The sequence below is a fragment of the Olea europaea genome, chromosome 10 (assembly GCF_002742605.1).
Source record: "Olea europaea var. sylvestris chromosome 10, O_europaea_v1, whole genome shotgun sequence".
NCBI classification, from domain to species: domain Eukaryota; kingdom Viridiplantae; phylum Streptophyta; class Magnoliopsida; order Lamiales; family Oleaceae; genus Olea; species Olea europaea.
In genome coordinates this window covers 5,699,127-5,726,001 of record NC_036246.1, presented here as the reverse complement: position 1 = coordinate 5,726,001, position 26,875 = coordinate 5,699,127, and the positions used below count along the sequence as shown (strand labels likewise).

The 26,875-nt window shown below is 37.8% G+C and overlaps 2 protein-coding genes across 2 annotated transcripts in view; one reads left to right on the top strand and one right to left on the bottom strand.

Moving 5' to 3' along the window:
* The window catches only part of LOC111400997 (protein RER1A-like), a 2,094-nt gene extending 1,415 nt beyond the window's left edge, over positions 1-679 (bottom strand). Inside the window, exon 1 of the mRNA XM_023028509.1 lies at positions 257-679. Within this exon, the coding sequence (XP_022884277.1) occupies positions 257-666 (410 nt within the window). The 5' untranslated portion in view covers positions 667-679. The remainder of the gene's footprint in view (positions 1-256) is intronic.
* Positions 680-7,398: 6,719 nt separating this feature from the next.
* Positions 7,399-26,875, top strand: LOC111400995 (phosphatidylinositol 3,4,5-trisphosphate 3-phosphatase and protein-tyrosine-phosphatase PTEN2A-like). The gene is made up of 13 exons (XM_023028503.1): positions 7,399-7,544; positions 8,389-8,806; positions 10,277-10,378; positions 10,466-10,522; positions 16,935-17,000; positions 23,899-24,075; positions 24,182-24,268; positions 24,351-24,415; positions 24,491-24,567; positions 25,215-25,261; positions 25,415-25,545; positions 25,887-25,956; positions 26,151-26,875. The coding sequence occupies exons 2-13, from the start codon at positions 8,390-8,392 to the stop codon at positions 26,667-26,669; spliced, it is 1,815 nt and encodes a 604-aa protein (XP_022884271.1). The 5' UTR covers positions 7,399-7,544; position 8,389; the 3' UTR covers positions 26,670-26,875.

The following is a 26,875-nucleotide window of genomic DNA, read 5'->3' as shown; positions in this document are numbered from 1 at the left end:
GGCTTTTTTTCCCTTCAAAACTAGAAGCACTGACTATACAAACTACTAGGTCCGGATTAAAAGATAAATCAACGTTGTGATTGAAATCCATTTACGCTACTGGATGAAAATTTTAGTTTTGATTCCAGTATTAAATTTATACTCAACCTCTGCACTAATTTCTCAAACTTTAGATGCTCGAAAGATAATTACTAAAAATTCAAGAAAAATAAAAAACCGGAAGCGGTCAAAACGCGACGTAGTAACGAAAACGCACCAAAATTTGAACTCTGGAAGGCGGCGAACGAACGGTCGAAATTCGTCTGAGCCTCGAGTGGGGAGGGTCGGGCCGTCAGAAAACTCAGGGTCGACCTGCGGTGAAAGAAACCCGATGAGGAGGTTTAGAATGTAGATTCCGAGGGCATAGGTCACCACGTAAAATCCTTGGATCAGGTACACCCGCAACACGTACACGAATGCGATGAAGAGGAATGTAATCCACCGGTAGAGCACGTACGGAGTTGACTTGTCCAGGAGGTGCTGGTACTGCTGCGAAAATGTGAAGGCCCACCGCGACATGGCTGCGGCGGGAGTGTCTGAGTTAAGACCGTCGGCAGGTGTGGCGGAACCGCCTGGTAAGGGATCCATGATAATTGGTGGAAGTTTGTGTGCAGTCTGGAGTCTCATGGCGTAAACCAGCACGAAAAGGGAACCCAAAATGAGTAATTTTCATTTTTAGAACTTTAGTCCTCATAGTTTCGGTAAACTCGAATTAACTCTTAGAGTTAGATAAATGATCAATTAGTCCCCACAATGATGGATTATGTTTCCTTTATATTAACACTTAAGTAGACATCAAAGTATAAATTGAGATATATCGGGGTTACAGGTTTCCTATTTCTTTGATCTGCGTCAAGTTCTCATTTATAGATATTAATGTATATTTTTTCTTATTCACTAATTTATAACAACTTCGAAAAAATTGTCGCGTAAAACTGTTGGTAATATAAAATTATAGAATCTTCACGTTAAGTATTGTATTTATAATTATTCATTTGATTAAAGCATTTTCATGTAGAATAATTCCATTTGTAATTAATAGAATGTATCGAAAGTTATCTCTCCTCTCACAATGCACGCGAGCCCCATGTAAATATAAAAATTCTCAAACCCATCCGAGTAGCAAGTAAAAGATTAGGTAAAAAAATTATATACATGTAACATTATCCTTAAATTATTGTAAATTTTAACGATAATGTTAGAACCTAAATTAAACTTTTTTTCGAACAGCATAATTTGGATTAAAATTGAAACATTAACGGGACCATGTGGATCCAAATTAATGGTTACGTAGAGGGGATTTCAATTCGGGTGGATAATTTTGATTACAACCCCCTAATAATATAGTACTATTAAATTATAGGTCTAATTAAATACAAAAACGTGTCATCTTGTTATGGATTCTATCATATATTGTAATCTAAATATTGGATAACATTACTTCCAAAACTAGGTATAGAGAATAATGAGAACCGACTATTTTTACTGATCTATTTAGCCTCCATTTAGATATAGAATCATAAATTTAATCAAATTTATACATTATTTTCAACTATACATTTATAATTATTTTCATTATTATTCATGCATTTTGTAGGAACAATATTAACCTTTATAAATCGTTTAGAAATTTGCCGAACGGAGACATCCTTAAAGTAGAATAGGTTGGTTGATACCATGCCGGGATTTGTTGACTATGTTATCTATTGAATTTTCATAAAAACTAATGAATTACCATTGTCGAGAAGCATACGCAAATATGTAACCATCAACGTGATAAATATAATAACATTTAGCCCCCGTTTGGTTGCAAATTTTCACCCAAAAAAATCAATTTTTTTACCGTTATTTAACTATTTCAATCGTTATTTTTTATTTTTTCATTCACAGATGAGATCCACTTTCTCTTCAACGATAAAAAAAATCAATTCTCTAATTACTACAAAACGTGCCCTTGATATTAAGTATCCGCTCATTTGACCTTATCAAAAATAAATGACAACTCCTTCCTTGAGTGTCCTCGTGAAATCTATTTTTGGAATTCCAACAAGGCCGAACACAAAAAGTTCGGTCTCCACATTGACCAAATGTTTTTGTCTTATCCAATTAGAAATTGATTTTATTATCTAAAATGATTGTGCACCTCATTATTTACATCTATGTTATTAGTGTTTCGTGCGGATTAGTCGCTAACAAATAAAAAGGGATCAAACGATTGTATAAAAGACAAACTCTTGAGACAAAATCTCAAAAAGGGGTGTTTTTATTGGCGATGACTTTACAATTGAAAAATAAAAACAAAATGTTTTTAAGGGGCGCAAGCACACGAGTTACTAAAAAGAAGTGTTTAAATTTAAACTAAGAAATTGAAAGCTACATATTCTCTATTTGAGAGTGTTTGATTCGGGATCCTTTGCTCTATGTCTTTTCTTCCTTTTATACTCTTTGGATAATCTCTTCGTGATCAACCGCTTAAAAACTACTTGGTCGTTCTATAACTGTCCACTTTCTTCATTGTGGCCAATTTGTCATAGACTGCCTTCTCTAACTGCTGCCATTACTTTTGTCTTTCAACCGTCTTCAATTGAATTCCTTGAATCGTGAAACGTGATAGGGCTACTCAATAACTGTTTCATTAACCGCACATTTGGGTAACCATAACATCTTATATTTGCTAATATCCTGGGCGACTCGAAGGTTTGGGCGAGAACAGGGTCACAGTTCTGGGCGACTGCATGGCAATCCATTCGCTCAAATCTTGAGCGACTTGTAACCTTGGGCAATGGTATTACCGCGTTCATGGGCTTCCCTATTTTGCCCTTTATCCTGCATTGCCTGATTGGACCGTTCTTTGGGCTATCTGATTTGGGGATCCTCTAATTGGGCTTCATTTCTTGGGCTTATTCGATTTGGGCTGAACTTTTGTGTGTCAACAATTACCCTCCAATATGGTAGAATTAATACCAGTTATTAATTTTTTGCCATATTCACTTTGTGTTTCCTAGCAACACTCGAAATTCCCAAGGATTTCAATTATTGTTTTCTTTCATAGCCTGAAAATGTGCGACGTTTGCAAACCCTTGTAACCCCCAAATACACGTCATTTCATTGCACCACTAAATCACGTCTCATTGTTTCGAGCTTCTCTCTTGCAATATTACTGTTCATCTTCTTGTTTCTCTGCTACGAAAAATAACCTTTTCGGCAGCCTCTATTTTTACTTCCTGCTTGTCCTCTGTCGAGTTATCCTTTTGTGATAAGTCAACGTGCATCATATCGCACTGAACCTCTGTCTCCTGAATTTCCTTTTTACTGTTTTCTAATGCTTCATCTCCAGTTACCCAATCTGTGGGAGGGTGCATTATTCTTGAAGATGATCCATACTTTTCAGAGCGATGCACTCTCTTCTTCTTTTTGGGCATCCCATACAGCACGTAAAAATCGAAAGAACGCCCAAATGGTTCTCCCAATAAGTCTTCTTCTTTCTGCTTCCAGATCGATTTCCTCTTCAATGTCTGTCATCCATCATCTTCCTCACCATTGTAGACCTATCTAGAAGTCTAGCTTTCTTCATATTCTAGCACGCATGCTTTTCCTTCGTTATCCTCTCTTTCTTCTTCTTCCTTCTCCTTATTCTTGAACTCATTGGCTAGTAAATAGTTATTAGCCACGATAGGAGGTAACGTACCGAACTGAATAGTAAGGGGCTGATCTGGATCTTCTCCATCCCTTCTGTCTCGCTCAAACTTCGATCTCCCAGAATAGGTTTCTGGCAACTCTTTCATTGATTCATCTGTACCAGTCTCTTCACTGTCTTTGAGAACATTTTGATTGGCTATCTCGAGTAGTTTAGGCGCCTTAGGATGTGACACTCCTTGTTGTTGCCTCATCATTCGTCCATAATTTCGTTAGAAACGCTTTTGTTGGGTTCTAGTCAGCTCGTTGAAGGGTATCGCCTTTCCTGCATTATACTGGAACGAATGCCATACATTTGGTTGGCGAGGTTGCGGCCTGAATGTTCTCCCATTATTTACTGGCCCGAACTACCTCTCAAAAGGCGATTCCTTATAGAACGATGTACCTCGCTCTCTACCAGACTGAGTGTTTGGGAAGAAAGTAGGGCGATGGGGATGCTGCCATATCCCTAGTTTCTTCGTATTCCTACTCACTTCTTTTTTACATCTTGCACACAAGACGTCTTCATCCCTTTTTAGCTCCTTCCCTTTAATATGCTCAAAGACACTGGGATGTGGTCCAGGGTCTTCTTCTCCATCATCTATAACCAACTTGAATTTTGACAACTTGTTTTTGAAACCAGACGTCACTATAACTCCAAGTGGCTGTGGAAAAGGATTTTCATCCACTACCATCTTCTTCTTATCATCGAACGTAATTCGCCCTGATTCAATGACATCTTGTAACACATGGCGAAAAACCAAGAAATTATTAGTCAAATGTGACAATGCATTATGCCACTTACAATATTTTTTACCCTTAATTTGTTCAGGGTTTAACAATTTATGCTTATCGCTCAACTTTATCTGCTTATCCTTATATAATTTATCAAATATAAGGTCAGCTTTGGTTACATCGAACGAGAACATTCTAACTTTTATGTTTTCATCTTTCATAGGCTAATCTTTGCCCGATGGTCTAGGCTTAGCCATTATAGGACAAGTATACGTGTCTCCTTTGACGAATTCGGTTAAACACATTTCAGTCTGATCGTATGACTCATTATTAATGGTATGAACATCAAAATTTGGGTCTCTATAATAAGTCCCCTTACTAGAATTTTTTATCTACTCTTCTTCTCTTATCAATCGTTCATACCTAATCACGTTCGCGCTCAATTGGAAAAGGTCAGGAAATTTCTTGTCTGGAAATTTCTTTTTCAAATCAAAGCTCAAACCACCTTGAGCGATTTTGACAAACTCTTTTTCGGGCAGAGGTATAAAACATTTACTTCTTGCTGTCTTGAACCTTTGGAGGAGACCTTCTGCCCATTCGTTTGGCATTTGACGTAAATTCGCCAAATCGGCCAAAGTAACTTCAGACTCAGTCTTATAAAACTGAGTGTGGAATAATTGTTTCAATTGTTGTCATGTTTGAACAGAGTTCGCTGGCAAATTGATGAACCAGGAGAAATCTACTCCTGTTAATGAATTAGGAAAAAACCTCATTTTATGGTAATCAATTACGTCTCTACTTTGCAGTGTGAATCGCCCTATGTGTTCTAGAGTAGACACCTCTCCTAAACCGGTAAACAGTGAGAATTTTGGCACTTTATACCCTCTAGGCCATGGATATACTTAGTCTACCAATCAGGATATGAATTTGTGTAAGTCGACCTAATAATAGGACGTACCCCAAAAGTCATATGATCCTGTACAATTTCTATGATTTGATTTCTCAACATGACGTTGGGGTTATATGGAATTCCTACAGGTTGGTTAACCGGTTGATTTGTTTGAAGCCTGATGTTTGGTCCTTGATTGGCAATAAGGTTACCATGATTTGGATCATTGTTACCATTAGCCTGAATATTTATTCCCTCATTAACACGTGGGATATTCTGCCCATTATTTAGGACATTATCTCTTACTTTTGGATTACCCCCCAAGTTAGGCATACCACTACCATTATTCTGATTTGGCATTACACCATCCCCTTGATTTGAAGTAGAGGGACCAAAAGGTGGTTCTACCCCTTGACTTGGATTTAGGACTGGGGGATTATTTTTCACAATTGTCCTAGTTTGAAAGTCGTTTGCAAGAGGCATAATTGGTTGACAAATTTGGCCTACTAACTTTTTCATTATTTCGTTCAAAGTATTCAGTTATTTGGCCATGTTGTCATAATGTGCATTTCCATTCTAGGTAAATCTTTCCATATTATGAATGTTTCGAAGATTTACCTGTTCAACGACATCTTGTGTGAGTTCTCCAAGTAGTGTACGCATAGTTCGAGGACTCAACTCTGTCATTGATTTGTAACGACTGTTACTGCTCTGATTCTGTCCATCTGTTCGTGGAGAGCTATGTTGCTCCTCATATCGCTCGATCACAGACTAGACTTCTTCCTGACTTGTTGCTTCCTTATCGGATCTCTGAGGCATATTGTTTCACCTTTTGTATCTTCCACACCAAACACCACCGTCCCACCGGGCGTGCCAAATTGTTTTGCACGGGTTAGTCGTTAACAATTAAGAAGGGATCAGACGATTGTGTAAGGGACAAATTTCTTGAGACAAAGTCTCAAAAATGGGTGTTTTTATTGGCGATGACTTTACAATTGGAAAATAAAAACAGAATGCCTCCAGGGGGCGCAAACACACGAGTTACTGAAAAGAAGTGTTTAAATCTAAATTAAGAAATTGAAAGTTACATATTCTCTGTTTGAGAGTGTTTAATTCGGAGTCCTTTGCTCTATGTCTTTTCTTCATTTTATACTCTCTGGATGATCTTTTCGTGATCAACCGCTTAAAAACTGCTTGATCGCTTTATAACTGTCCCCTTTCTTCATAGTGGCCAACTTGTCATGGACTGCCTTCTCTAATTGCTGCCATTACTTTTGTCTTTCAACCGTCTTCAATTAAATTCCTTGAATCGTGGAACGTGATAGAGCTACTCAATAACTGCTTCATTAACCGCACCTTTAGGTAACCATAACATTTTATGTTTGCTAAGATCTTGGGCGATTCGAAGGTTTGGACGAGAACAGGGTCACAGTTCTGGGCGGCTGCATAGCAATCAATTCGCTCAAATTATGGGCGACTTGTAACCTTGGACGATGGTATTACCGCGTTCATGGGCTTCCCTATGTGGGCCTTTATCCTGCATTGCCTGATTGGACCGTTCTTTGGGCTATCTGATTTGAGAATCCTCCAATTGGGCTTATTCGATTTGGGCTGAACTTTTGTGTGTCAACAATTAGCATCGACAAAACTGATCTCAACCATATTACGAGAAGCACAATGAGACATGAAAAGCAACATTATTAATCTACAATCCATAGCCATTCTTGGTGTTTTTGTTATTTTAAATTATATTTCATTTTTCTCTCTCTTATTTTCAACCCCACAATCTTTCATAAAATAATATTATACATAAATTAAAAATTTTTCATTTTTTTCAATCACTTATTTTTCAAAAAAATACCTTTTTCACTCATTTTCATTTCAGAAAAATGGGAGACAAACTGGGCCTAAAGGTTTGGGACTCCAACTTCACAGTGACCAAAGGCTAGAGATCTTAACTGCAATGTTTACCAAACCGACACGTCATCAACAAATCAGTCGTCGTTGACCGGTAAAACTGTAGCGGGACCTACAAAGCATCGTGAAATCAGTCGCAGTAGAGTAAATTAACGCACATATTTCCGATTTTACTCCATCGCTGCACATGAACTACAGGGAAATCGACTGAATTAGTCACTCTGTAAAAAATCAGAACCCTTAAAGCTTCAGAGAAATAAACCGGAAGTTCTCGCATTCTTCAATCGAGGTTAGGATCCGTTAATCCCCGATTCATGCCTTTAATTGCTCACATTATCACCATTTTTGAAATAGATCTAAACTCTACAGGCATTTGGGGTTAGATATCTTCCCTCATTTGTCGAATTAGAACGCGGCTTGATATCATTTGCATCTTGTTAACACTTTAATATGCGCATTCACTTGTTTGTATACAATGCAGGATATATATTTATCAATTATCTCTGTAAAATGTGGGAACTCTTTGGAATGTTAAACGAGTAATTAAATGAAAGTAACTTTTCCTAGAATGCACGTCTTAAAAATAAGCCTTCATAGTAAGAAATATTTAAGTGTTCTGAGTCTGCATAGTATTTTCTACAGAATAAGGAGAGAAAAGGAAAGGGCTTTTTAGTTAAAAAGCGTGCGTTGTGATGATTTGGTCATAAAAATTGTAGCAGAGAAGCAAAATGCATGCTTTTGCTGAACAAGGTGAGGCGAGTCGCGAGTTTATTAGTATTTGTCAACGTTTCCCAAAAAATAGACATTGCCCTTACGTCCTCAACAGTAGATGATCACTTTCAAGTTTCAATCATGTTCTCAACTGATAGTACCTATAAAATGTAAGAGGGTTGTGCATATGTGAAGAAGGACGTGAACTCATTATTGAAATGTAAGGACGGATGTAGATATTCTTCAATAAAATATCCACACGTGATTGAATTCAAAATCTATTACTAATGTTTAATTTCGATGTCAAACTTATGCAAATTAATTGCTAGGAATGTACTGGGAATTGTTTATATCCATGTGACTTTCCCATTGGTGGTTAAGCTAAACCGGATCGGTGTTTTTTTTCTTGCTCTGTGTATCAGAATGGATTCTGAAACTGCTCATGCGTCTCCGTTACCGGAAACATCAGCTGCTGATAAAATTTCTGATGTTGCACTGCCTTCCACTGTTTATGAGAAAGAAAGTATGGCACAGGATTCGACTTCTATGTTGCCTACATCGCCCATATCTTCTCGGGCTGAAAGCTTTAAACTTCCGGAAATGCAACAGGATTCACAGACTGGAAATTCCGGGAGGATAACCTTTTCGCGACTCACCAGTGGGCTTGGATTTCAGCTGCCTTCAAATATGAATGCCAGTTCTGAAAAGAAATCTGCAGCTGTACAATCAGGTGTTCTTGGAACCTTCACCAAAGGATTAGTTGATACATCTTTAAATGCTGTGAAGGCCGTGCAAGTAAAGGCACGGCATATTGTCTCACAAAATAAGCGAAGATACCAGGTAGTTGAACTGTTACTCTATCTAATCTGTAGCATTGCCTCATCCTTTTACGAGGAAATGCTTTATATAGAAAGATTCTCTTTATTTCAAGTACATTCATTTTATGACATCGTCATTGGCCCGTAATTTAAATGCACCCGTCCCTTTATGTGGCTATATCTCTGCTTCAGCTCAATTTGCATCAGGTATTGCTACCCTATAATTTACATACCAGCATTGCCCCACAAACAACCAGACGTTGAAGTGAAAATGAAATAAGTGGACCAATTATCTTGACAGAGTTGGTTGAATGATCCAAGCCTCTTGATCCCTAAGCTGCTTTGGCTCGTAGCTATTAGCTTGTCAGATGACTTTTCTTTCAATGCACCAAGCATGAGGTATCATGTAGAATGGGCATTTTATGCATTTAAGTTAATTAAGACTGAAGTCTTTTTGATTTCCATTGCATTTTTTTTGTTTAGTTTTTTATTTCACTTCCTTTGCATTTTCCCTTTAAACTTTCTCAGTGATTTTGAAATCTAGGAATGGAGGAAGTAAATAAAGTTATTTGGCTTTTATAGAAGAATTTATTGGTCTCAGTAATTAAAGAGTCGATGTTTCCTGCTGGAAATTGTTTGATTTCATAGTGTAATGTTATTTGGCCAAAAAATGATAGGATGGCGTCTCTTCACCTTAACTGCTTGTGTTGCCAATATGAAATTCATTAATTACAACTATATCGTGATGGGGTACTGGCTTGAAGCATGCTCGTTGGTCCATTGTTCTTATATATGACCTTCAGTATATTTCCTTTAAAATAGGAATTTTTTCATTGAATTTAGCACCGGATTGACACAAGATCATGAGTCAATTGTTCTTATAGATGACCTTTGGTATATTTTTCTTAAATGGAAAGCTGGATCTAGTCCACAATAGTCATGAATTTTTTTGTTGGTAACATATATGATTTATCAAAATTGAGAAAATTGCAGCCATCAGCCTCGATTCTGAATCTTTGAGTCTATTGGCTCTAGTGTTGCAATTCTGTTTTTATTGACATGTGGTTGCCAAACTACTGACATAATTTTCCGTCTGAGTTTTCTGAAGTAAGAGCCATAACCATACAAATTACAAACACATTCGGTTTGTACACATACCACAATTCCTTCTTGCTTCATGATTTACTAATTTTAAACCATTTTAGTTTTATAGATAGAAGGATAAGATAATATCTACGTGAACCAGTCATGATTTCGTTCAGATTAGAGTGGACAAAAATTCATGTCTTGATACTTTTTGTTACTTTTGGTAAAAAAAAAAAAAAAAAGAAATAGCATTCATCATGCAGATTATCTTATTTTTCATCTTCCACCTCATAATATCATCTTTTCCATTAGCTCATGTACTACAATTGATATTCGATTTCACACCTTACATTGAGAATCTCACCATCTTTCTGGGTTTAATAATGTGTTGCCTCCCTCTCTTCAGGAGGGAGGATTTGACTTGGATATGACATATATAACTGAGAATATCATTGCTATGGGGTTCCCTGCTGGTGACCTGAGTTCTGGTTTGTTTGGATATTTTGAGGTAAATATCACGTAATTCATATAAATGATTGTGTTTTGCAATTTAATTTTGTCAGTTTCCTAATAGTGTCTTAGAAACCTGATGCAGGGGTTTTATAGGAATCACATGGAGGAAGTGATCAAATTTTTTGAGACTCATCATAAGGTATCAAGCACCGCCTGCACATTTGTAGGTTTGCAAGTAAAGAAATAGTATTGAAATGTTTGGATAGAGTCGACTATTTGTTAACATTATGATGAGATCATTGTTCCATCTACAATTTAGTTATTCCTAAAATGAAGCCGTGCTATGATAGTATTGCCATTAATAATTCCTTTCAGAACCTCTCTGGATCATAAAAAATTGGCAGCTGTAGGAAAAAGATTTTGCAATATGAGGGGATATATTTATGCATTGTGTCAGAAATTGTTGAAGCTGACCGAGGCTTTGTGATGTAGGATGAGTAAGAAATAAAGAAGAAGGAGAAGGGATGAGAAGAGAAGAAGGGGAACCGGGGGAAGAAGAAGGGGAAGTGGGGAAAGAACGGGGCTATCGCCAATTTTTATTCAATCAATTCATCGTCCCAATTACAATGTAAAATATGTTTAAATATTGAAAATACTGCAAACTTAAAAACTTAAAAGATAGGGCCAAACCCATTACACAAGTCCATAAAAATAAAATAACCCAAGTCCAACTAAGAAATAAAAGTTCAACTAAAATGATTAAATGTCGTTCAACTAAAGTAATAAAACTAGGATGTCCTCATCAATTCTCTTGGGGTGGGAGAGAAAACTCGACCCTGTCGAGTGGTTATATCATTATAGGCTTCCGTCAATCTCCCAACCATAAGCTGAGTGGCTGGGCAAACTTCTTTCGGCGTCTGTAGAAATGCGTCAGTGGCGGTCTGAACCTGGTGTCCTCACCAACTCCCCTCGGGTGGACGGGAGGCTATCTAGGCCAATAAAGATTCTGTTGATTCCGATAAAACTCTAATAAATCTGGATCCAATTGCTGTAGTGTCTCCCTGGAGATCCATGCACAATCACAATCTGGTCGACCAACCCAACGAACAAGGAAGCGTTGAACCTCTCCATCATTAGTGAACACAGTTTCGTCATCTAAAATAGCATTAATTTTTTCTTTGTGTGCTGTGAGAGGTGGTAGTGGGTTAGAAGGGGTCAAAGAATCAGGATCAATGTCCACAAAAGGAGATGACAGGGGATCATATGAGGGAATGAAATGACCTTTATAAGCTACAAGATCTTCAACATTGAAAGTAGAGTGGTAACCAAGGTGTGGTGGAATGTTAACAACATATGCATTTGGACCAACCCACTTTAAAATTTTAAAAGGACCAACACTACAAGCTTGCAATTTGGAGGTGGGTCCATGTAGACGCCGCTCTGGCCTAATGTGAACCATAACGTAATCCCCAATGTTAAACTCAACATGTCGTTTGTGTAAATCAGCTTGGAGTTTATATTTTGCATTACTAGCTTCAAGTTGTTTATTGATCTCAATATGCAAGTCACGAAAATGTTGTGCAAATGCTTCGGCTGATACTGACATTCTAGCCTATGGGGACATAGGGATGAGATCTAACGGTTTCCTAAGCTTGTACTCATGAACGGCTTCAAATGGACTCATACCTAAAGAACGATTTATGGAGCTATTATACCCAATCTGAGCTACAGGAATGATCAAATCCCAATTTCGAAGGTTTTTCCGGACCAGGCAATGTAATAGGTTACCAAGACTTCGATTAACTATTTCAGTTTGACCGTCAGTCTAAGGGTGGTAGGCCGTAGAAAATTTCAATTTGGTACCCATCTTATACCACAAAGTTCTCCAAAAATGGCTAGTGAAACGAACGTCCCTATCAGACACGATGGTCTTGGGAAGCCCATACAATTTGACAATTTCATTAAAGAATAACATGGCAACCTTGGACGCATCCGACGTCTTGCTACAGGGGATAAAATGAGCCATCTTTGAGAAGGGATCGACAACCACAAAAATAGAATCATGCTTCTTTGGGGTGCGTGGAAGTCCTAACGTAAAATCCATACTAACATCTTGTCAAGGACAATTGGGGACAGGGAGAGGTGTATAGACCTGTGTTCTGCTTCTTCTGCTTACCCAATTGACAAGTGTTACAAGTACTAACAATTTTAGCCACGTCTTTCTTCAAGCTAGGCCAATAGAATTGACGTTCAACTTCCTCTATGGTCTTATCACATGTACAATCCCTTTCGTCCTACACTTTTCTTCGTTTCCAGTGGGCCACAGGTTTTGGAGGCAGTGGGTTAAGGTGAATCTTCTTTCCATTAAACACGAAGGAGTAGGAATTGGATCGACTATAGATGGTTACATCTAGGTCAAATAACCAAGGTCGTCCCAAGATGATGTGCCCGACATCCATTGAAATGATGTCACATCATATATGGTCCTTATACTCGAGAAACTGGATAGGGACTAAACAACGCTCCTTGACAGCTATAGAGGAGGTATCAATCCAAGAGACGCTGTATGGCTGAGGGTGAGGAACAGACTTCAACCCTAGACGGGATACAGTAGCCATCGAAACCGCATTAATGCAGCTGCCACTATCCACGATAACTTTATAGCCCTTATTATTAATCTTGATGTAAGTGTGGAAGATGCCATGACGCGCCAATCATTGGCATCTCTAGGCTGGGTAAGAGTGCAACGGACGACACCGACTCTAGGCGTATATGGGATAAGGGGACTAGCCTGAATACAACCTAAGAGGGTATCTTCACTATCCTCCAAGTCATCAAACTCTTCTAACTTAGGCTGATAAACCTGGTCCTCTAGTGGCTCGTCAACTATACCTTCACGCTCTTCCAAAACTAGGGCTCGGCTAGGACACTTAGAAGCAATGTGACCAAAACCCTTACAGTTGAAGCATTGCAAACGAGAGGACGTTCTTGAAACCTCAAAACCTCTACCTTTGCTTTCCGATGTAGGGGTAGTATTGGAAGGAGGAGTCCTAGAATAGACCTAGGGGATGGAGTGGATGCAGAAGAGGTCGCAGTGCGGGAGTCACTACGATTTCTGTACGGTGTCCTAGTCACTAACTCGTAATCCCGAACGAAAGAGTAGGCGTGGTCAAGAGTGGTGACACCTTTAAGAACAAGCTCACGCCTAAGTTCGTCTCTTAGGTCTTGCCTAAACCTACTTAAAGTTATGACCTCATCCTCAACGACCTGACATTTCATTCGGAACTCATCAAACTGAGCAACATATTCGGTCACAGGCCGACTACCTCGTGTAAGTGTGTTCCATTGATCCAGTAAGTTACCCCTATAAGATTGAGGTAAATATTTTTCTTGAAGACGACGCTTCATTTCATCCCAGCTCCCAACAGGGGGAGCATGACGCCTCTCCAGGAGGTCCTCGACACTTTCCCAAAAGAGTTGAGCAGTGCCAGTTAACTTCAAACTGGCAAATTGTACTCTCCGATCTTCCGGGACCCCATACCAGGCAAAGAAATGATCCATATCTCTAATCCATTGATTGAATATACTAGGATCTAGACAACCGTCAAATGTAGGAGCATCTAACTTAATGTTTCGAAAGAGGCGCTCCTCGTGGCGAGGGAGAGATAGTATATCATGACGGTAATATTCTCGCTCTCGCCCATGAGCCTGATTTCCTCCCCTACGGTCATGGTGTCGACCACCTTGTGGCCGATGATGAAGTCTATTAATGGAAGCCTAAGAGTTTTCAGTTTCGATTGAATATGGGGTTGGGTCAAGAGTGTTTAACCTAGCGGTTAGGGCTCTATTCTCCTCACGAGTAGCGGCTATCTTAGTTTGGACAGCCGTTAGTTAATTTTGTAACTGCGCCAACTGTTGGGTGAGGGCCTCAATTTGGGAGGGGTCCATGACAAGGGTACTAGAGCTAGAGGCAGTAACGCGACCATTACGCAATTGCATACACGGTAACACAAGTTAGGTGAAGTGCCTACTGAGATCAACAACCAACGAGTGCCAACAGGGAAAATAGTGATTGAAATTTATCTATTGTAATTATTATTATTTTATTTTATTATAGGGATTACGTATGGTCCGATCGTAAGCTAACACTACTAATGCCAATAAAATAAAAAGCAAAGGTACAAATGCTAGGTCTAGTCACGTGGGGTAAATGAGTGAACAATGGGGTCGGCTCGTGAATTTCAATCCAATAGATTTAAGGCTAAATTATCAAAATATTAGCAACACAAAAAATTAATTGATGCAATTCTAAAATACAGTAACAGTGTCACTAAAAATAAATAGGAGCAGAGACTCCCTAAATTCAGTTGGCCTGAGTCGTCCCAACGTTGAATGTCTCCATTTTTTGAATGGTTAAGCGTTGAGATGCCAAGACAGAAAATTCCGTGTTCGTCGAGGTGCGGTATTGATCAGTCAACTAAAATGTACCTGTAAAATAATGTTAGGAAATTCCCAAAAATTCTCGATCTTTTTTTTTTTTTTTTGGTTTTGACTCTTTTTCTTTTTCTTCCTAATAATACAAATCAAATAAACCTTGTGTAAATGAAACAATAAGGAGTAATTGAGGTCCAAAATAAGAGAAAAGCACTAAAACTCAAATAAAACTTTAGAAATAAACTCCCGACCAAGTTCACTCGTGAAACGAACCTGAAATCAGCCCACCGGTTTCTAGACTTCGAACTACTGCGACGCGACCAGTGCAAACGCCCTCAATCGCCGACGTCGCCTATTCCTACCTTCGGTCGTCGACGCTCAGGGAGATGGAAAGGTGGTTCGACTGACAATGATTATGGGAGCGCCGAGGACTTGGAGGAAGTTAATTACTTGGGTCATCGATTAGTAGTCGGCGGGTGGTGGATTTCTTTTGATTTTATGGAGTTGCTGATTTTAGAGAAGGTACTGACCGTCACAGTTGCTGCCGTTTGTAGTGTATTGGAATTTGACAGTTATTGGCTTGGGTGTGCAGTTCGACTGTGGTGGAGAGAATTTCAGCAGCGGTTATGGTGGGACTGGGCCTGTTTCTCGATGATGGTGGCAGCGGTGGGTGAAGGAAGCCAAGTTTTGGGAAAGTAATAGTGGACAGGAATAACTGCAGAGAAGGTGAAGGTGTTAACGGGATTCTGCAGCAAACTGGGTGTTGTTGTCGAGGAATTGGACAAAACTTCTTTACGGTTGTAGCGCTCTTTGAAGAAATCCAGGTTTAGCTCTGATACCAATTTGATGTAGGATGAGTAGGAAAGAAAGAAGAAGGAGAAGGGAGGAGAAGAGAAGAAGGGGAATCGGGGGAAGAAGGAGAAGGGAGGAACGGGGCTATCGCCAATTTTTATTCAATCAATTCATCGTCCCAATTACAATGTAAAATATGTTTAAATATTGAAAATACTGCAAACCTAAAAACCTAAAAGATAGGGCCAAGCCCATTACACAAGTCCATAAAAATAAAATAACCCAAGTCCAACTAAGAAATAAAAGTTCAACTAAAATAATTAAATGTCGTCCAACTAAAGTAATAAAACTGGGATGTCCTCATCACTTTGGAGGAGCCTTTTCTTTATTTCTATTTAGGATAGATATTAACAAATCTTTTGGTTAAAGATTTGCTTTCTCTACAGTATTACAGAATTTATTCTTTTGGTAACGACTTACCAAAGAAGGTGGGTACTTGGGATATGGTGTGGTTGGAGTAAGCTGAGTTTCTAATTTGGGGAGTTGGGGCGGAGTCACTTGGGTACTGTAACTTGTACATGCTTGCCATCATATGGCTTCTGTAGTGTATTAGTTACGTCTTGGGCCTACCAGAAGACCATGAATGTGGAGCCAAGAGTTGGCTACCCATCTCTTCCTGGACCAGACCAATAAGGAAGGCTAAGGCTGGGAACATGACCAATCAATTAACTACTTAGGTCTATATCGACGCGACCTATAATGGCCAGCCTAAGTTAATTGATGTCTTGTATATCCTACATCTATGTTGCTCGGACTTGGGAATGGGTGTCGGGTACAGATACATATCTAGGAGTAGGATCTTTATTCTTCTAAAACTTAGGATATGGATATATGGCCTTGAGTACATGGGTATATCTAGCAAACATAAATTTTTAGAAGATAAATACTTATAATTATATATATATTTTGTAGGGAGTGTAGCATTAAATGGGCTTGGTTTCATCCTATCAAAATCTTGGTTTTATGCCTCAAAATCGATTTTATTGCTTTAAAAATCATGGATGCACTCTTTATCTCCTTGCAACTCCTATTTCTTCCTATGATGAGCTCCTTTTCACGTTCTTGCCCTGTAGATTTCTAAATTGAAGGATCCAACATGAGATTCATATCTATACCCATGTCATATTGTGTTGTGTTGACACATGTACGTCGTCCAAACTGAAGAGTCCGAGCATCATAGGTCTACATAAGCGGTCACACATTCATTCTTCTACCTATGTGGGATGCTGCATGGTTTTGGTTCTAATATTACTTTATGGCCTATATCCTAGATGTCTTCTCATTGTAGGTTAAGTAGTCTATCTGAATTCTTCTTTCATATGCAGGGAAAATACAAAGTGTACAACCTTTGTTCAGAGAGGTTATACGACGCCTCACTATTTCAGGGAAAGGTGCGTTTTTGCCTTTTTGTTTTCTGTTCTACATTATTATTACGGTCGTGTTACATGTACATAATTGTTACCATACTATTGATTTGATGATCTCTAAAATTGTATAGTTTATACATGAATAACTCTATTAAATAGAGATGAATACAATGTCAGATCCCATTAAAAATAGGACTCGTCTAATTTGAATATAAACTGTAGAGAAATAAAAGGAACAACTCTTACTAACTGACTGACTGGCTTATCTTATCTCACCAATTTATTCAAATTCAAATAAAGATAAAACTAAAACTATGATAACTATATCACAATAAAATTGTAACCTCTCTACACTCACCCTCAACTTGGTGTGAAGATATCAATCATCCCCAGCTTGTCTACACATTTTTCAAAGCTTTGTCTTGCTCCACCCTTTGTAAAAATATCTACTACCTGCTTCTTGGATGGCCCGAACAGAATGCATACTTCACCATTGTGATGCGCGGACCCTTCTTTTTGGCCAGCGTACTCGTGTTGACACGACATGACATAGGTACGGGTATGAAATACTGGTCAGAAACGGCAAGTTTCAACCAGACATGGCTAGATGTGGAAACTATTGGAGTTCCTGCTGTTGCCGCCATTGTTGCGCAGAGCCAGGGTTTAGGGAAGAAGAAAGGGGGTTTAACGGGTGTTGGAGTTGGGCGGGCCTTTTTTTCTTTTAACTTTTGGACCTTTTTGGACTTTTTTCTTAATTCACTGTGGTTGATAGTTGATGCTTATTTACAGCCTAAAAGTTTTATAAGTTAGGTTTATTTATCTCTCTCTTTTTTTTGTCTTATTGATTGTATTATTTCTTAAATATGCTTTTTAGTTCTTTTGATTTAGATAAGATCATTTTAATTAAAAAAAATATCATGGCAAATAATTTTTTTATTAATTTTAGTTTCTTAGTTTTTAAAAATGTTTATACGAAAAGCTAAAAAAAAAAAAAAAAGATTTTTTAATAAATTCTAAAACAATTTATTTTTGTTCGAAATTAATTTTTTTCTAAAACAAATAAGATAACTAATTTTGTTCTTTGTCATGTCAATTTATTTATTTATTTTTCTAGTGTTTTAGACTTTGATTATGAATTTCTAGTTGATTTTTAAGTGATGTTTATCTTGTAACAATTTGCAACTAATTATTATATAAGTTTTTACGTATGAAATTTTTTGGAAAAAAATTGAAATTTCAAAGACTTACTCCCGTACCCGTGTCCGAAATTTGGACTCTTTTTAGTCGTGTCCTCGTATCCTACATTTCAAAAAATAAAAGATCTAACACTTAGATACGCACCAATGCCCGATACCCGTACCTAAGTTCAAGCATCATAGCTTCACCATTATCAATCTTCTCTTTTATAAGATGCTTGTCAATCTCCACATGCTTGGTGTGATCATGATGGACCGGATTATGGGCAATGCTAATCACGGCCTTATTCACAAAAAAATATTCATGGGCTTTATACATGGCAACTTCAGTTCTTCTAGTAACCTCCTTATCCAAATTATTTCACACATTCCACGTTCCAATGGTTGTAGTTTTGCCTCTGCACTATTTTTGGCTACTACACTTTGTTTTTTACTCTTCCATGTAACTAAATTTCCCCAAACAAATGTGCTATAGCGAGAAGTGGATTTTCTATCATCAATTGAGCCTGCCCAATCCGTATCTGTCTGAACTTCCACACTTCTTTCTATATTCTTCCCAAGGAACAAACCTTTCCCAGCGGAGGATTTTAAATATTTTAAAATCCTATAAACCGCATCTAAATGCCCTTGAAATGGACAATGCATATATTGGCTGACCATTCTTACTGCAAAAGCAATGTCATGTCGAGTATGTGACAAATAAATCAATATGTCGAGTATGTGACAAATAAATCAATCTTACAACTAGTCTTTGGTATCTTCCACTGTCTATTGGACCTCCTTACTCAATTTTCCATTGGCCTCTACTGGAGTTTTACAAGGTTACAACCAAGCATACCTGTTTCTTTCAATAAATCCATCATATACTTTCTTTGAGATGTGAAGATTCCTCTCCTACTTCTTGCTATTTCCATTCCAAAAAATATTGAAGTTGTCCTAGGTCTTTAACCTCAAATTCTTTAGCTAAAAACTCCTTACACATGCAAGTTCTTCCAAATTATCACCTATGAGAATAATATCGTCGACATAGACTATCAAAATAGAAATCTTACTACCTATATGCTTGATAAACAATGTATAGTAAGTCTGCCCTTGACAATATTTAAACCTTTTTTTGACTTAGTGAAGCCATCAAACCATGCTCTTGGTGATTGATTTAAGTCATAGAGTGATTTCTTCAATTGACATATTTTATTAGTCCCAAATTCTTTCTCGAAACTTGGTGGTAACTCCATGGAAACTTCTTCTTCCAATTCTCCATTCAAGAACGCATTCTTCACATCCATCTAATAAAGTGGCCAACCAAGATTAGTAGCCATTGAGATTAAGACCCTGAATGTATTTAACTTGGCCACCGGTGCAAATGTCTTATTATAGTTAATATCGGAGGTCTGAGTAAACCCTTTGGCAACCAAACGAGTCTTATATCCCTTAATATTCCCATCCGCTTTATATTTTGTGGTGAAAACCCATTTACAGTGAACCGTACATTTTCCTGATGGAAGTTTCATAATATCCCATGTCTGATTTTTCTTCAAGGCATTCATTTCCTCTAAAACTGCATTTCCCTGGACTATTTCTTTAAGAGCTTTATCAATTGTTGTTGGGACAGTTTCTTTTGACACCTTCAGGCTAAAGTCTTTGTAAGAGCATGACAGAATGCTGATTGTCATATAGTTGTGAATAGGGTGCTGGGTACAAGATCTTGAACCCTTTGTTAAGGCAATTGGCAGGTGCTCTTTATCTTGATGCTGATTGGGAGTGCTAGAAATATGAAGTTGGTGTTGATCTATATTCGGGTCTGATTGTTGACTTTGGTTTAGGGTAGCAATGGTTTGTACATTTTGATCTTGCTTTGGCTTTCTGGTGTATACAATTACTTCAGGTTTTCTCTGCTATTGTTCTGCTCGACTGCCTTCATCAAGAAAATCTGAATGTGGTGATGAACTTGGTTCAAAAATATAATCTGAAACTTATTGTCGGATTACTGGTGCAGATTCAAGGCCAGAACTAGAACTCGGACTACTAGAAATAGAAAGTAAATCATCATTAGGAAAAAAATTCACTTCCTTTATATTCTTCCCCCTGAGGTGGATGATGAAACTAAAGCGTATCCTAAAAAAATGTCACGCCCATAGTTTCAAAAAGCCTTTTAGTCTTGGGACAAAAACAATTATAGCCCTTTTGGGATGGTGAATAACCCAAAAATATACAATTTATTGATCAAGGATCTGGTTTGGTTTTTATCAAAGAATGAACAAAAACTGTACACTCAAAGACTTTGATAGATAAATTCTGAAATAACCTATTGTGAGGATAGGATTGTAGAAGTTTCTAAATTTGAGTTTTAAAATCAAGAACACTAGAAGGCAATCTATTGATAACATACGATGTTGTGAAAATAGCTTCTCCCTAAAATATCTTAGGCACATTATTCGTAAATAGTAAAGCTCTTGCAACTTCTAACAAATGCCTATTTTTCCTTTCAACAATCCCATTTTGTTGTGGTGTTCTTGCACACATACTTTGGTGTACGATTTCATGATCACTAAGATAATTCCCTAAAATTTGATTAAAGTACTCTTTCCCATTGTTTGTATAAAGTGACTAAATTTGTGTTTGGAATTGAATCTTAATCATTCTGTGAAAGTTTTGAAACAAACTTCTTGCTTCTAATTTTTCTTTCAACAAAAACACCCAGCAAATTCTAGTGTCATCATCTATGCAAGTAATAAACCACCTAGCTGCCCCCACGGGCATGGCGTAGTGGTAAAGCAGGAGGGTTCCACATGGAGTATCGGAAGTTCGAATCCCCGCAACAGCTGGAAGGTAACATTTATGTTGGAAGGCAGTTGTTCTGTGAAGGCAAAGTTATGGTGCGCTTTGTCGTCCCTCCGGGGGTCTTGTTCGCACGTCGTAAAGGAAGGTCTACAGGGAGGAGAACCGTATCCCGAATGTCCGGCCCAAGTGTGTGTAAGCTGTGTTTGCATCCGAATTTACCTGGGTGGCGAACCGGGGGGGAATGCCGCCACTTCTCAGGATTAGTCAGACAAAACTTGGACACTTGAATTATAAAAAAAAAAAAAAACCACCTAGCTCCTGTTATATTTTTAATCTTAAGTGGTCCCCAAATATCACTGTGGAACATGGAAAAAGGCTTAGATGGTCTATATGGTCGTGTGGGATAAGCGTTTCGAGTGTGTTTAGCTAACTCGCAAATATCACATTTGAACAAACTTGCTTCTTTATTATTGAATAAATCTGGAAACAACTTCTTCAAATAACTAAAGCTAGGATGCCCTAGTCTTTTATGCCATAACATCACTTTATTCAAAACATATGTTGGAACAGAACTTGAACTAGGAACACTTTTACTTCCATAAGATTGAAATTGAGTAGTCTTGCCTTCCTTGGAATACTCAAGATAGTACAAACCATTGCTTCCCTTAATATTGTCAATCGTCTTCCCCGAATACAAATCCTGAAATTTACACATATGGAGAAAAGTTAACTTCACAACTTAAGTCTTTGGTTAGTTTGCTTTTTGAAATAAGATTACATGAAAGATTGGGAACATGTAAAACTGATTCCAGAGTTATAAGTGGTGAGACCACAATAGTCCCTCTCCCAACAACTGTGGATAAAGAACCATCAGCAATCCAAATTTGAGTGAACCAAAACGCGGTATATAGTCAGAAAATAACTCATAATTCCCTGTCATATGGTTTGAAGCCCCTGGATCAATTATCCAAAGATCATTCACTACTGTCTTCGTAATCACAGCAATAGAGAAGCTACTTTTCCGTGCTATATTGCAACTGGCATTAATATTTAGTTGTGAAGTTACTGAAGTATCCTAATAAAGAGTGTTGTGGCTGGTGTGAAATACCTTGCAGTTTTTGAAGCAAAGTATGCAATTCTGAAATCTGTTCGGGACTAAAATTGGATCTCCCTTGTTGATTACCTCTATCTATTGAGGCCTGGAATTATCTACCATCTCCTGCCGGCTGAAATCCTCTACTATTGCCATAACGTTCACGCCGTGGTCGCCAGTTTGCCAGTTTTCCATGTATCTTCCAACAATTTTCTTTAGTATGATAGGGGTCTCTTACAGTAGTCACACCACTTCTTTTTTCCTCCTCACTGCTCCTGATTTTTTTGTTGGTTATAGATAGGTCGCTGTTCAATATCGCTTTGCTGCAAGTGCTGAGTTCTGCAGAGAGTATTCCACACAACTAGATTTCAGCATGACTGCCCTACTCCCTTCACGCCGAACCTCTGCAAAAGCATATTGACAGCAGCGGCTTTGTACCAAGATTCCTTCTTCGAACCTCATCCAAATCCTTGTTCAGTCCATGAAGAAAATCAAATAATCTCTCCTTTTCCAGCTTCTGAGTATACTTCAGAGCATCTCCTGGGCATGAACAGCTTACGTCATCAAACAAACCAAGTTCTTGCCAAAGACCCACCAAAGTATTATAGTAATCGGTTAGAGTAGATTTGCCTTGCCTCATATCCCTTACCAACAATGCAGTGACCATGGAATTTTCCAACCATGCAGTGACCATGGAATTTTCTGACTCCCAGATCTAATACCCAGCATCCTGTGCTTCTGGTTTCCTTGTTTCTCCAGCAAGATAACCAACTTTTCCTTTGCCTCGAATAACCAATAGCACCGATTGAGACCAATCCAAGTAATTGGATCCATTGAGCTTGTGTTGTGTGATATGCAGAGAGTGGGACTCACCGTAGCTAGCCAATGGTCCTTCTCCAAAGGTTGTTCGCTGTGAAGACTCGATAGATACATCAGACTCACCTTCCCACGCTGCACCAGTCATGGCAGTGTTTGCCTTTTTTGTTTTAAAATTTGAAAAGTAACAGAGTCTGCTCTGATGTCATATTAATTTGATGAACTCTAAAATTGTATTGTTTATACACAAATACTTCTATTAAATAGAGGTGAATACAATGTTAGATCCCATAAAAAATAAGACTCGTCTGATCTGAATGTAAACTGTACAGAAATAAAAGGAGCAACTCCTAACTAATTAACCAACTGGCTTATCTTATCTCACCCGATTTATTCAACTTCAAATGAAGATAAGACTAAAACTATGATAACTATCTTACAATAAAATCGTAACATCTCAACACATACACATGATGTGATGAGATATGATTGGATTAAAATTTCTTCAACCAAATAAAAAAAGAAAAAAAACCTTCACGACTCCCTTTTTGACACTTCATCTGTATGTAAACTATTATGTAACTCAATTATGTATAAATAACATTATTCTTATTATTAAGTTCTGTATGATCTTCTGCAATTTCACAAGTTCACTAGAGCTTTGGCTATAAGCAGCACTAGATAAATCTTCAAATGTTATCAATACCATCTCTACTGTGATGTTAAAAAATGATAGGGTCACTTAGGGTCACTTCGTTGCACTAGTTGATAGACATCAGGTAACATCCTCCACTGTACTTGGTACAGTTTGATAAATATTTGTCCGAATTTCTTTTTCGAAAATCTTCAGAGAGATTTCATTCAATGTGACTTCTTTAGTTCATCTTCTTCATTTTCCATTTTTGTTGCATGGCCCTGATGGCCGTTTGCTGCTTTGCCTTTGCCACTGACAATACATTCTATGACTTTATGTTAACTTTGTGCTGTTACTTTATATTGGACCATATGGTATTTAGTTTTCTTTTCTTTTATCCAGGTTGCATCTTTCCCATTTGACGACCACAACTGCCCTCCTATTCAGCTTATAAAATTGTTTTGTCAAAGTGCCTATTCATGGTTGAAGGAGGACATTGTAAATGTGGTAGTTGTTCACTGTAAAGCTGGCAAGGCAAGGACGGGATTGATGATATGTAGTCTTCTTCTATTCTTAAAGGTGAGATTTGATTTCCAGCAATATCAAATTATGGGAATCATCCACTGGGAGAAAATTTCCTGCTCTGATTTGGTTTATCAACAGCTGTTGTTTTGCCTTACTGCAGTTTTTCCCCACTTCTGAGGAGTGCATTGACTATTATAACCAGAAAAGATGTGTAGATGGGAAGGGGCTTATTCTCCCTAGCCAGATTGTTAGTAATTCGGAGAAAATTGATTATGTATAATGCCTGCATTATTAGTTGAGCTACTAATCTGTTTTCTTGCTTTTGTCAGAGGTATGTAAAATATTTCGAGCAAATCTTGACTCACTTCAGTGGTGAAATTCCTCCTGCACGTAGGTACTCTTCTGATTATTCATTTGCCAAATGCATCATGCTATTTTCAGAAAGGTACTAAAAACTGCATTGTGGCAGGTGCATGCTAAGAGGATTTCGGCTTCACAAGTGTCCATATTGGGTTAGGCCTTCCCTCACTATAACGAATCATAATGGTAGGATATGAGAATCTCTTTATTCTCGTTTCATGACATTGAAGGTCTTGTTTTCTGTAGGTTGATCTTCTGTTGGCATTGTTTATATGGGAATGCTTTCATACTTCATCTTTATTTAAGATGATCAAAACATTTTACTCTGTTTCTTATTGCAGACTTTTACTGTATTGTCTGCTCATGCTTTGCATGACAACAAAATAAATCAGTGCACTAATGTAAATGTTAAATTCATTTTGATAAGGCTACATGATTAAGAATTTCAAAATACAGTATTCTATGTTCTCATTATAGAATTGTAATGATAGAACTCTCAACATTCCGAGTGAGGGCAGGTTATGATTAAGACATTCATTTGCAGCCACCCAAGTAATTCATTTTTTAGTTTTAGGCATACACTCCTTTATAGAATGACAGTTAGAAAAAAGAGAGGAGACAGATTCATCAGAGTAGAAAAATGGGTTGACATGAACTTGCTATGGTTTCTTGTACTGAATTTTGAGAAGCACAAGAACGTAGAAACGTATAGATTTTCTGCTCTTACACATGTTCAAAACTCCGAGTTGTTTAGTCCTGCATGACTATAGGTATCTACAGTTCACGAATAGCTTAACACAGTAAAACCTGATGAGTTTTTTATTATTGTACAGGAGTTCTGTTTTCAACAAAAAAGCATCCAAAAACAAAGGATCTCATGGTAACTTCCCTTGCTGAGATTGTATCTGACATTAAAATTTCTTTTCCATATTTTCCCTTTTGGATGGGAAAAGAGTTCCTTTTTCTTTCTTGTTTCTTATTTTGGGGACTGTGGCAGGCGAGCTAATCTAATAATAGTTGTTCATTTTTGCAGCCAGAAGATTTTTGGATTCGTGCACCAAAGAAGGGAATTGTGGTTTTTGCTCTACCAGGAGAACCTGGTCTAACAGAATTGATGGGGGACTTCAAAATCCATTTTCATGATGGCCAAGGAGATTTCTACTGGTCCGTGAATGGTTATTCTTGATCTTATTACGGTTTTATATATCTCAACACACTGAATATCTGTTGAAACAAGCGACATGATCGGTGATTGCATGTGGCTTAGCGTGGTTGTGAATGATTTGATCACGTTAGATATTCCTGTAGAATGTAGATATAGCGATAGATAGATCAACTAGTGGCAAAGAAATGCATCTAGTCTTTAATGACCATCACGCTTCATTATATATACTGTTTTGGTCCACTGACTGTTCCACGTCTTGTCTTGAAACTAATCTTTCTTCTCTATTAGTAACAGTCTTGATTTAACTTCTAAAATAAACTCACATTATTTCCCTTCTCAGCTGGTTAAACACAACAATGATGGAAAACAGAATCATTTTAGAAGGTACTGACCTTGATGGCTTTGATAAGGTAAATTAAGCGTCTTTGCCAATGAATGTTGCTTCTGAGAGATTCTGCATAAGTTTCTGTGTCAATTCAAAAATTTACAAATTATCCCTAATAATATAACAGTTAATCTTTTTTTGAGTTTTTTAAGATTTCGTTTTCATTTCCATTTGTGTTTCGTTCTGCTCAGTTAATGGCTTAACAACTGTACTTTGCAGAGAAAGTTGCCGTCCCCGGGGTTTCAGGTTGAAATCGTGATGATAGATTATGACAGTACCATCCCATCACAGGTCCAACCTGATCAGGACAGCAAGATTGCTGATGGAAGATCGAGAAATGCTTCTTCCTCGAGTAATGAAAACAATGCTAATTCTGAACAGAGTAAAGGCACTGGGAAAAAAAACAATCAAGATGATGTATTCTCTGACAGTGAAGGCGAGGAAAATAGTTCTTCAAAAGGCAACATAGGTCACACGTCCTCTGCTGCAAAAACTGCAGCATATCAAGACTCTGGTAACTCAGTCGAGAGAATGTCCACCATGACAAATCAGACCGAACAGCTTTCTCTGGGAAACAAAGAACCCACAAATTCAGAGTCCAATGCTTCTAATGAAGTTAAAATTGATGGGGTTGAGAAAACTTCTATTCCGAACCTGGACTCCAACGTTATCAAGGCTATCGCTGCAGATGCTTCTGTTTTTGGTTTTGGAGACGATGAAGATTACGAGAGTGAATAAATAACGATTATGGTGTCAGTAACACAAGTGAGAAGGAAAAACAGATTACAGAATTCATTTCCCTTTTCTTTATTGCGTTCTTTATATTTGTTTCAGGATTTTGGAATTTCTTATATTTGTGATAGTAAATTTTCTTCCCCTTTTTACCAAGTGAGAGTGCATCTCTCTGATGGGTTTAATGTCTGAATGCATAAATCTTGGCTGTT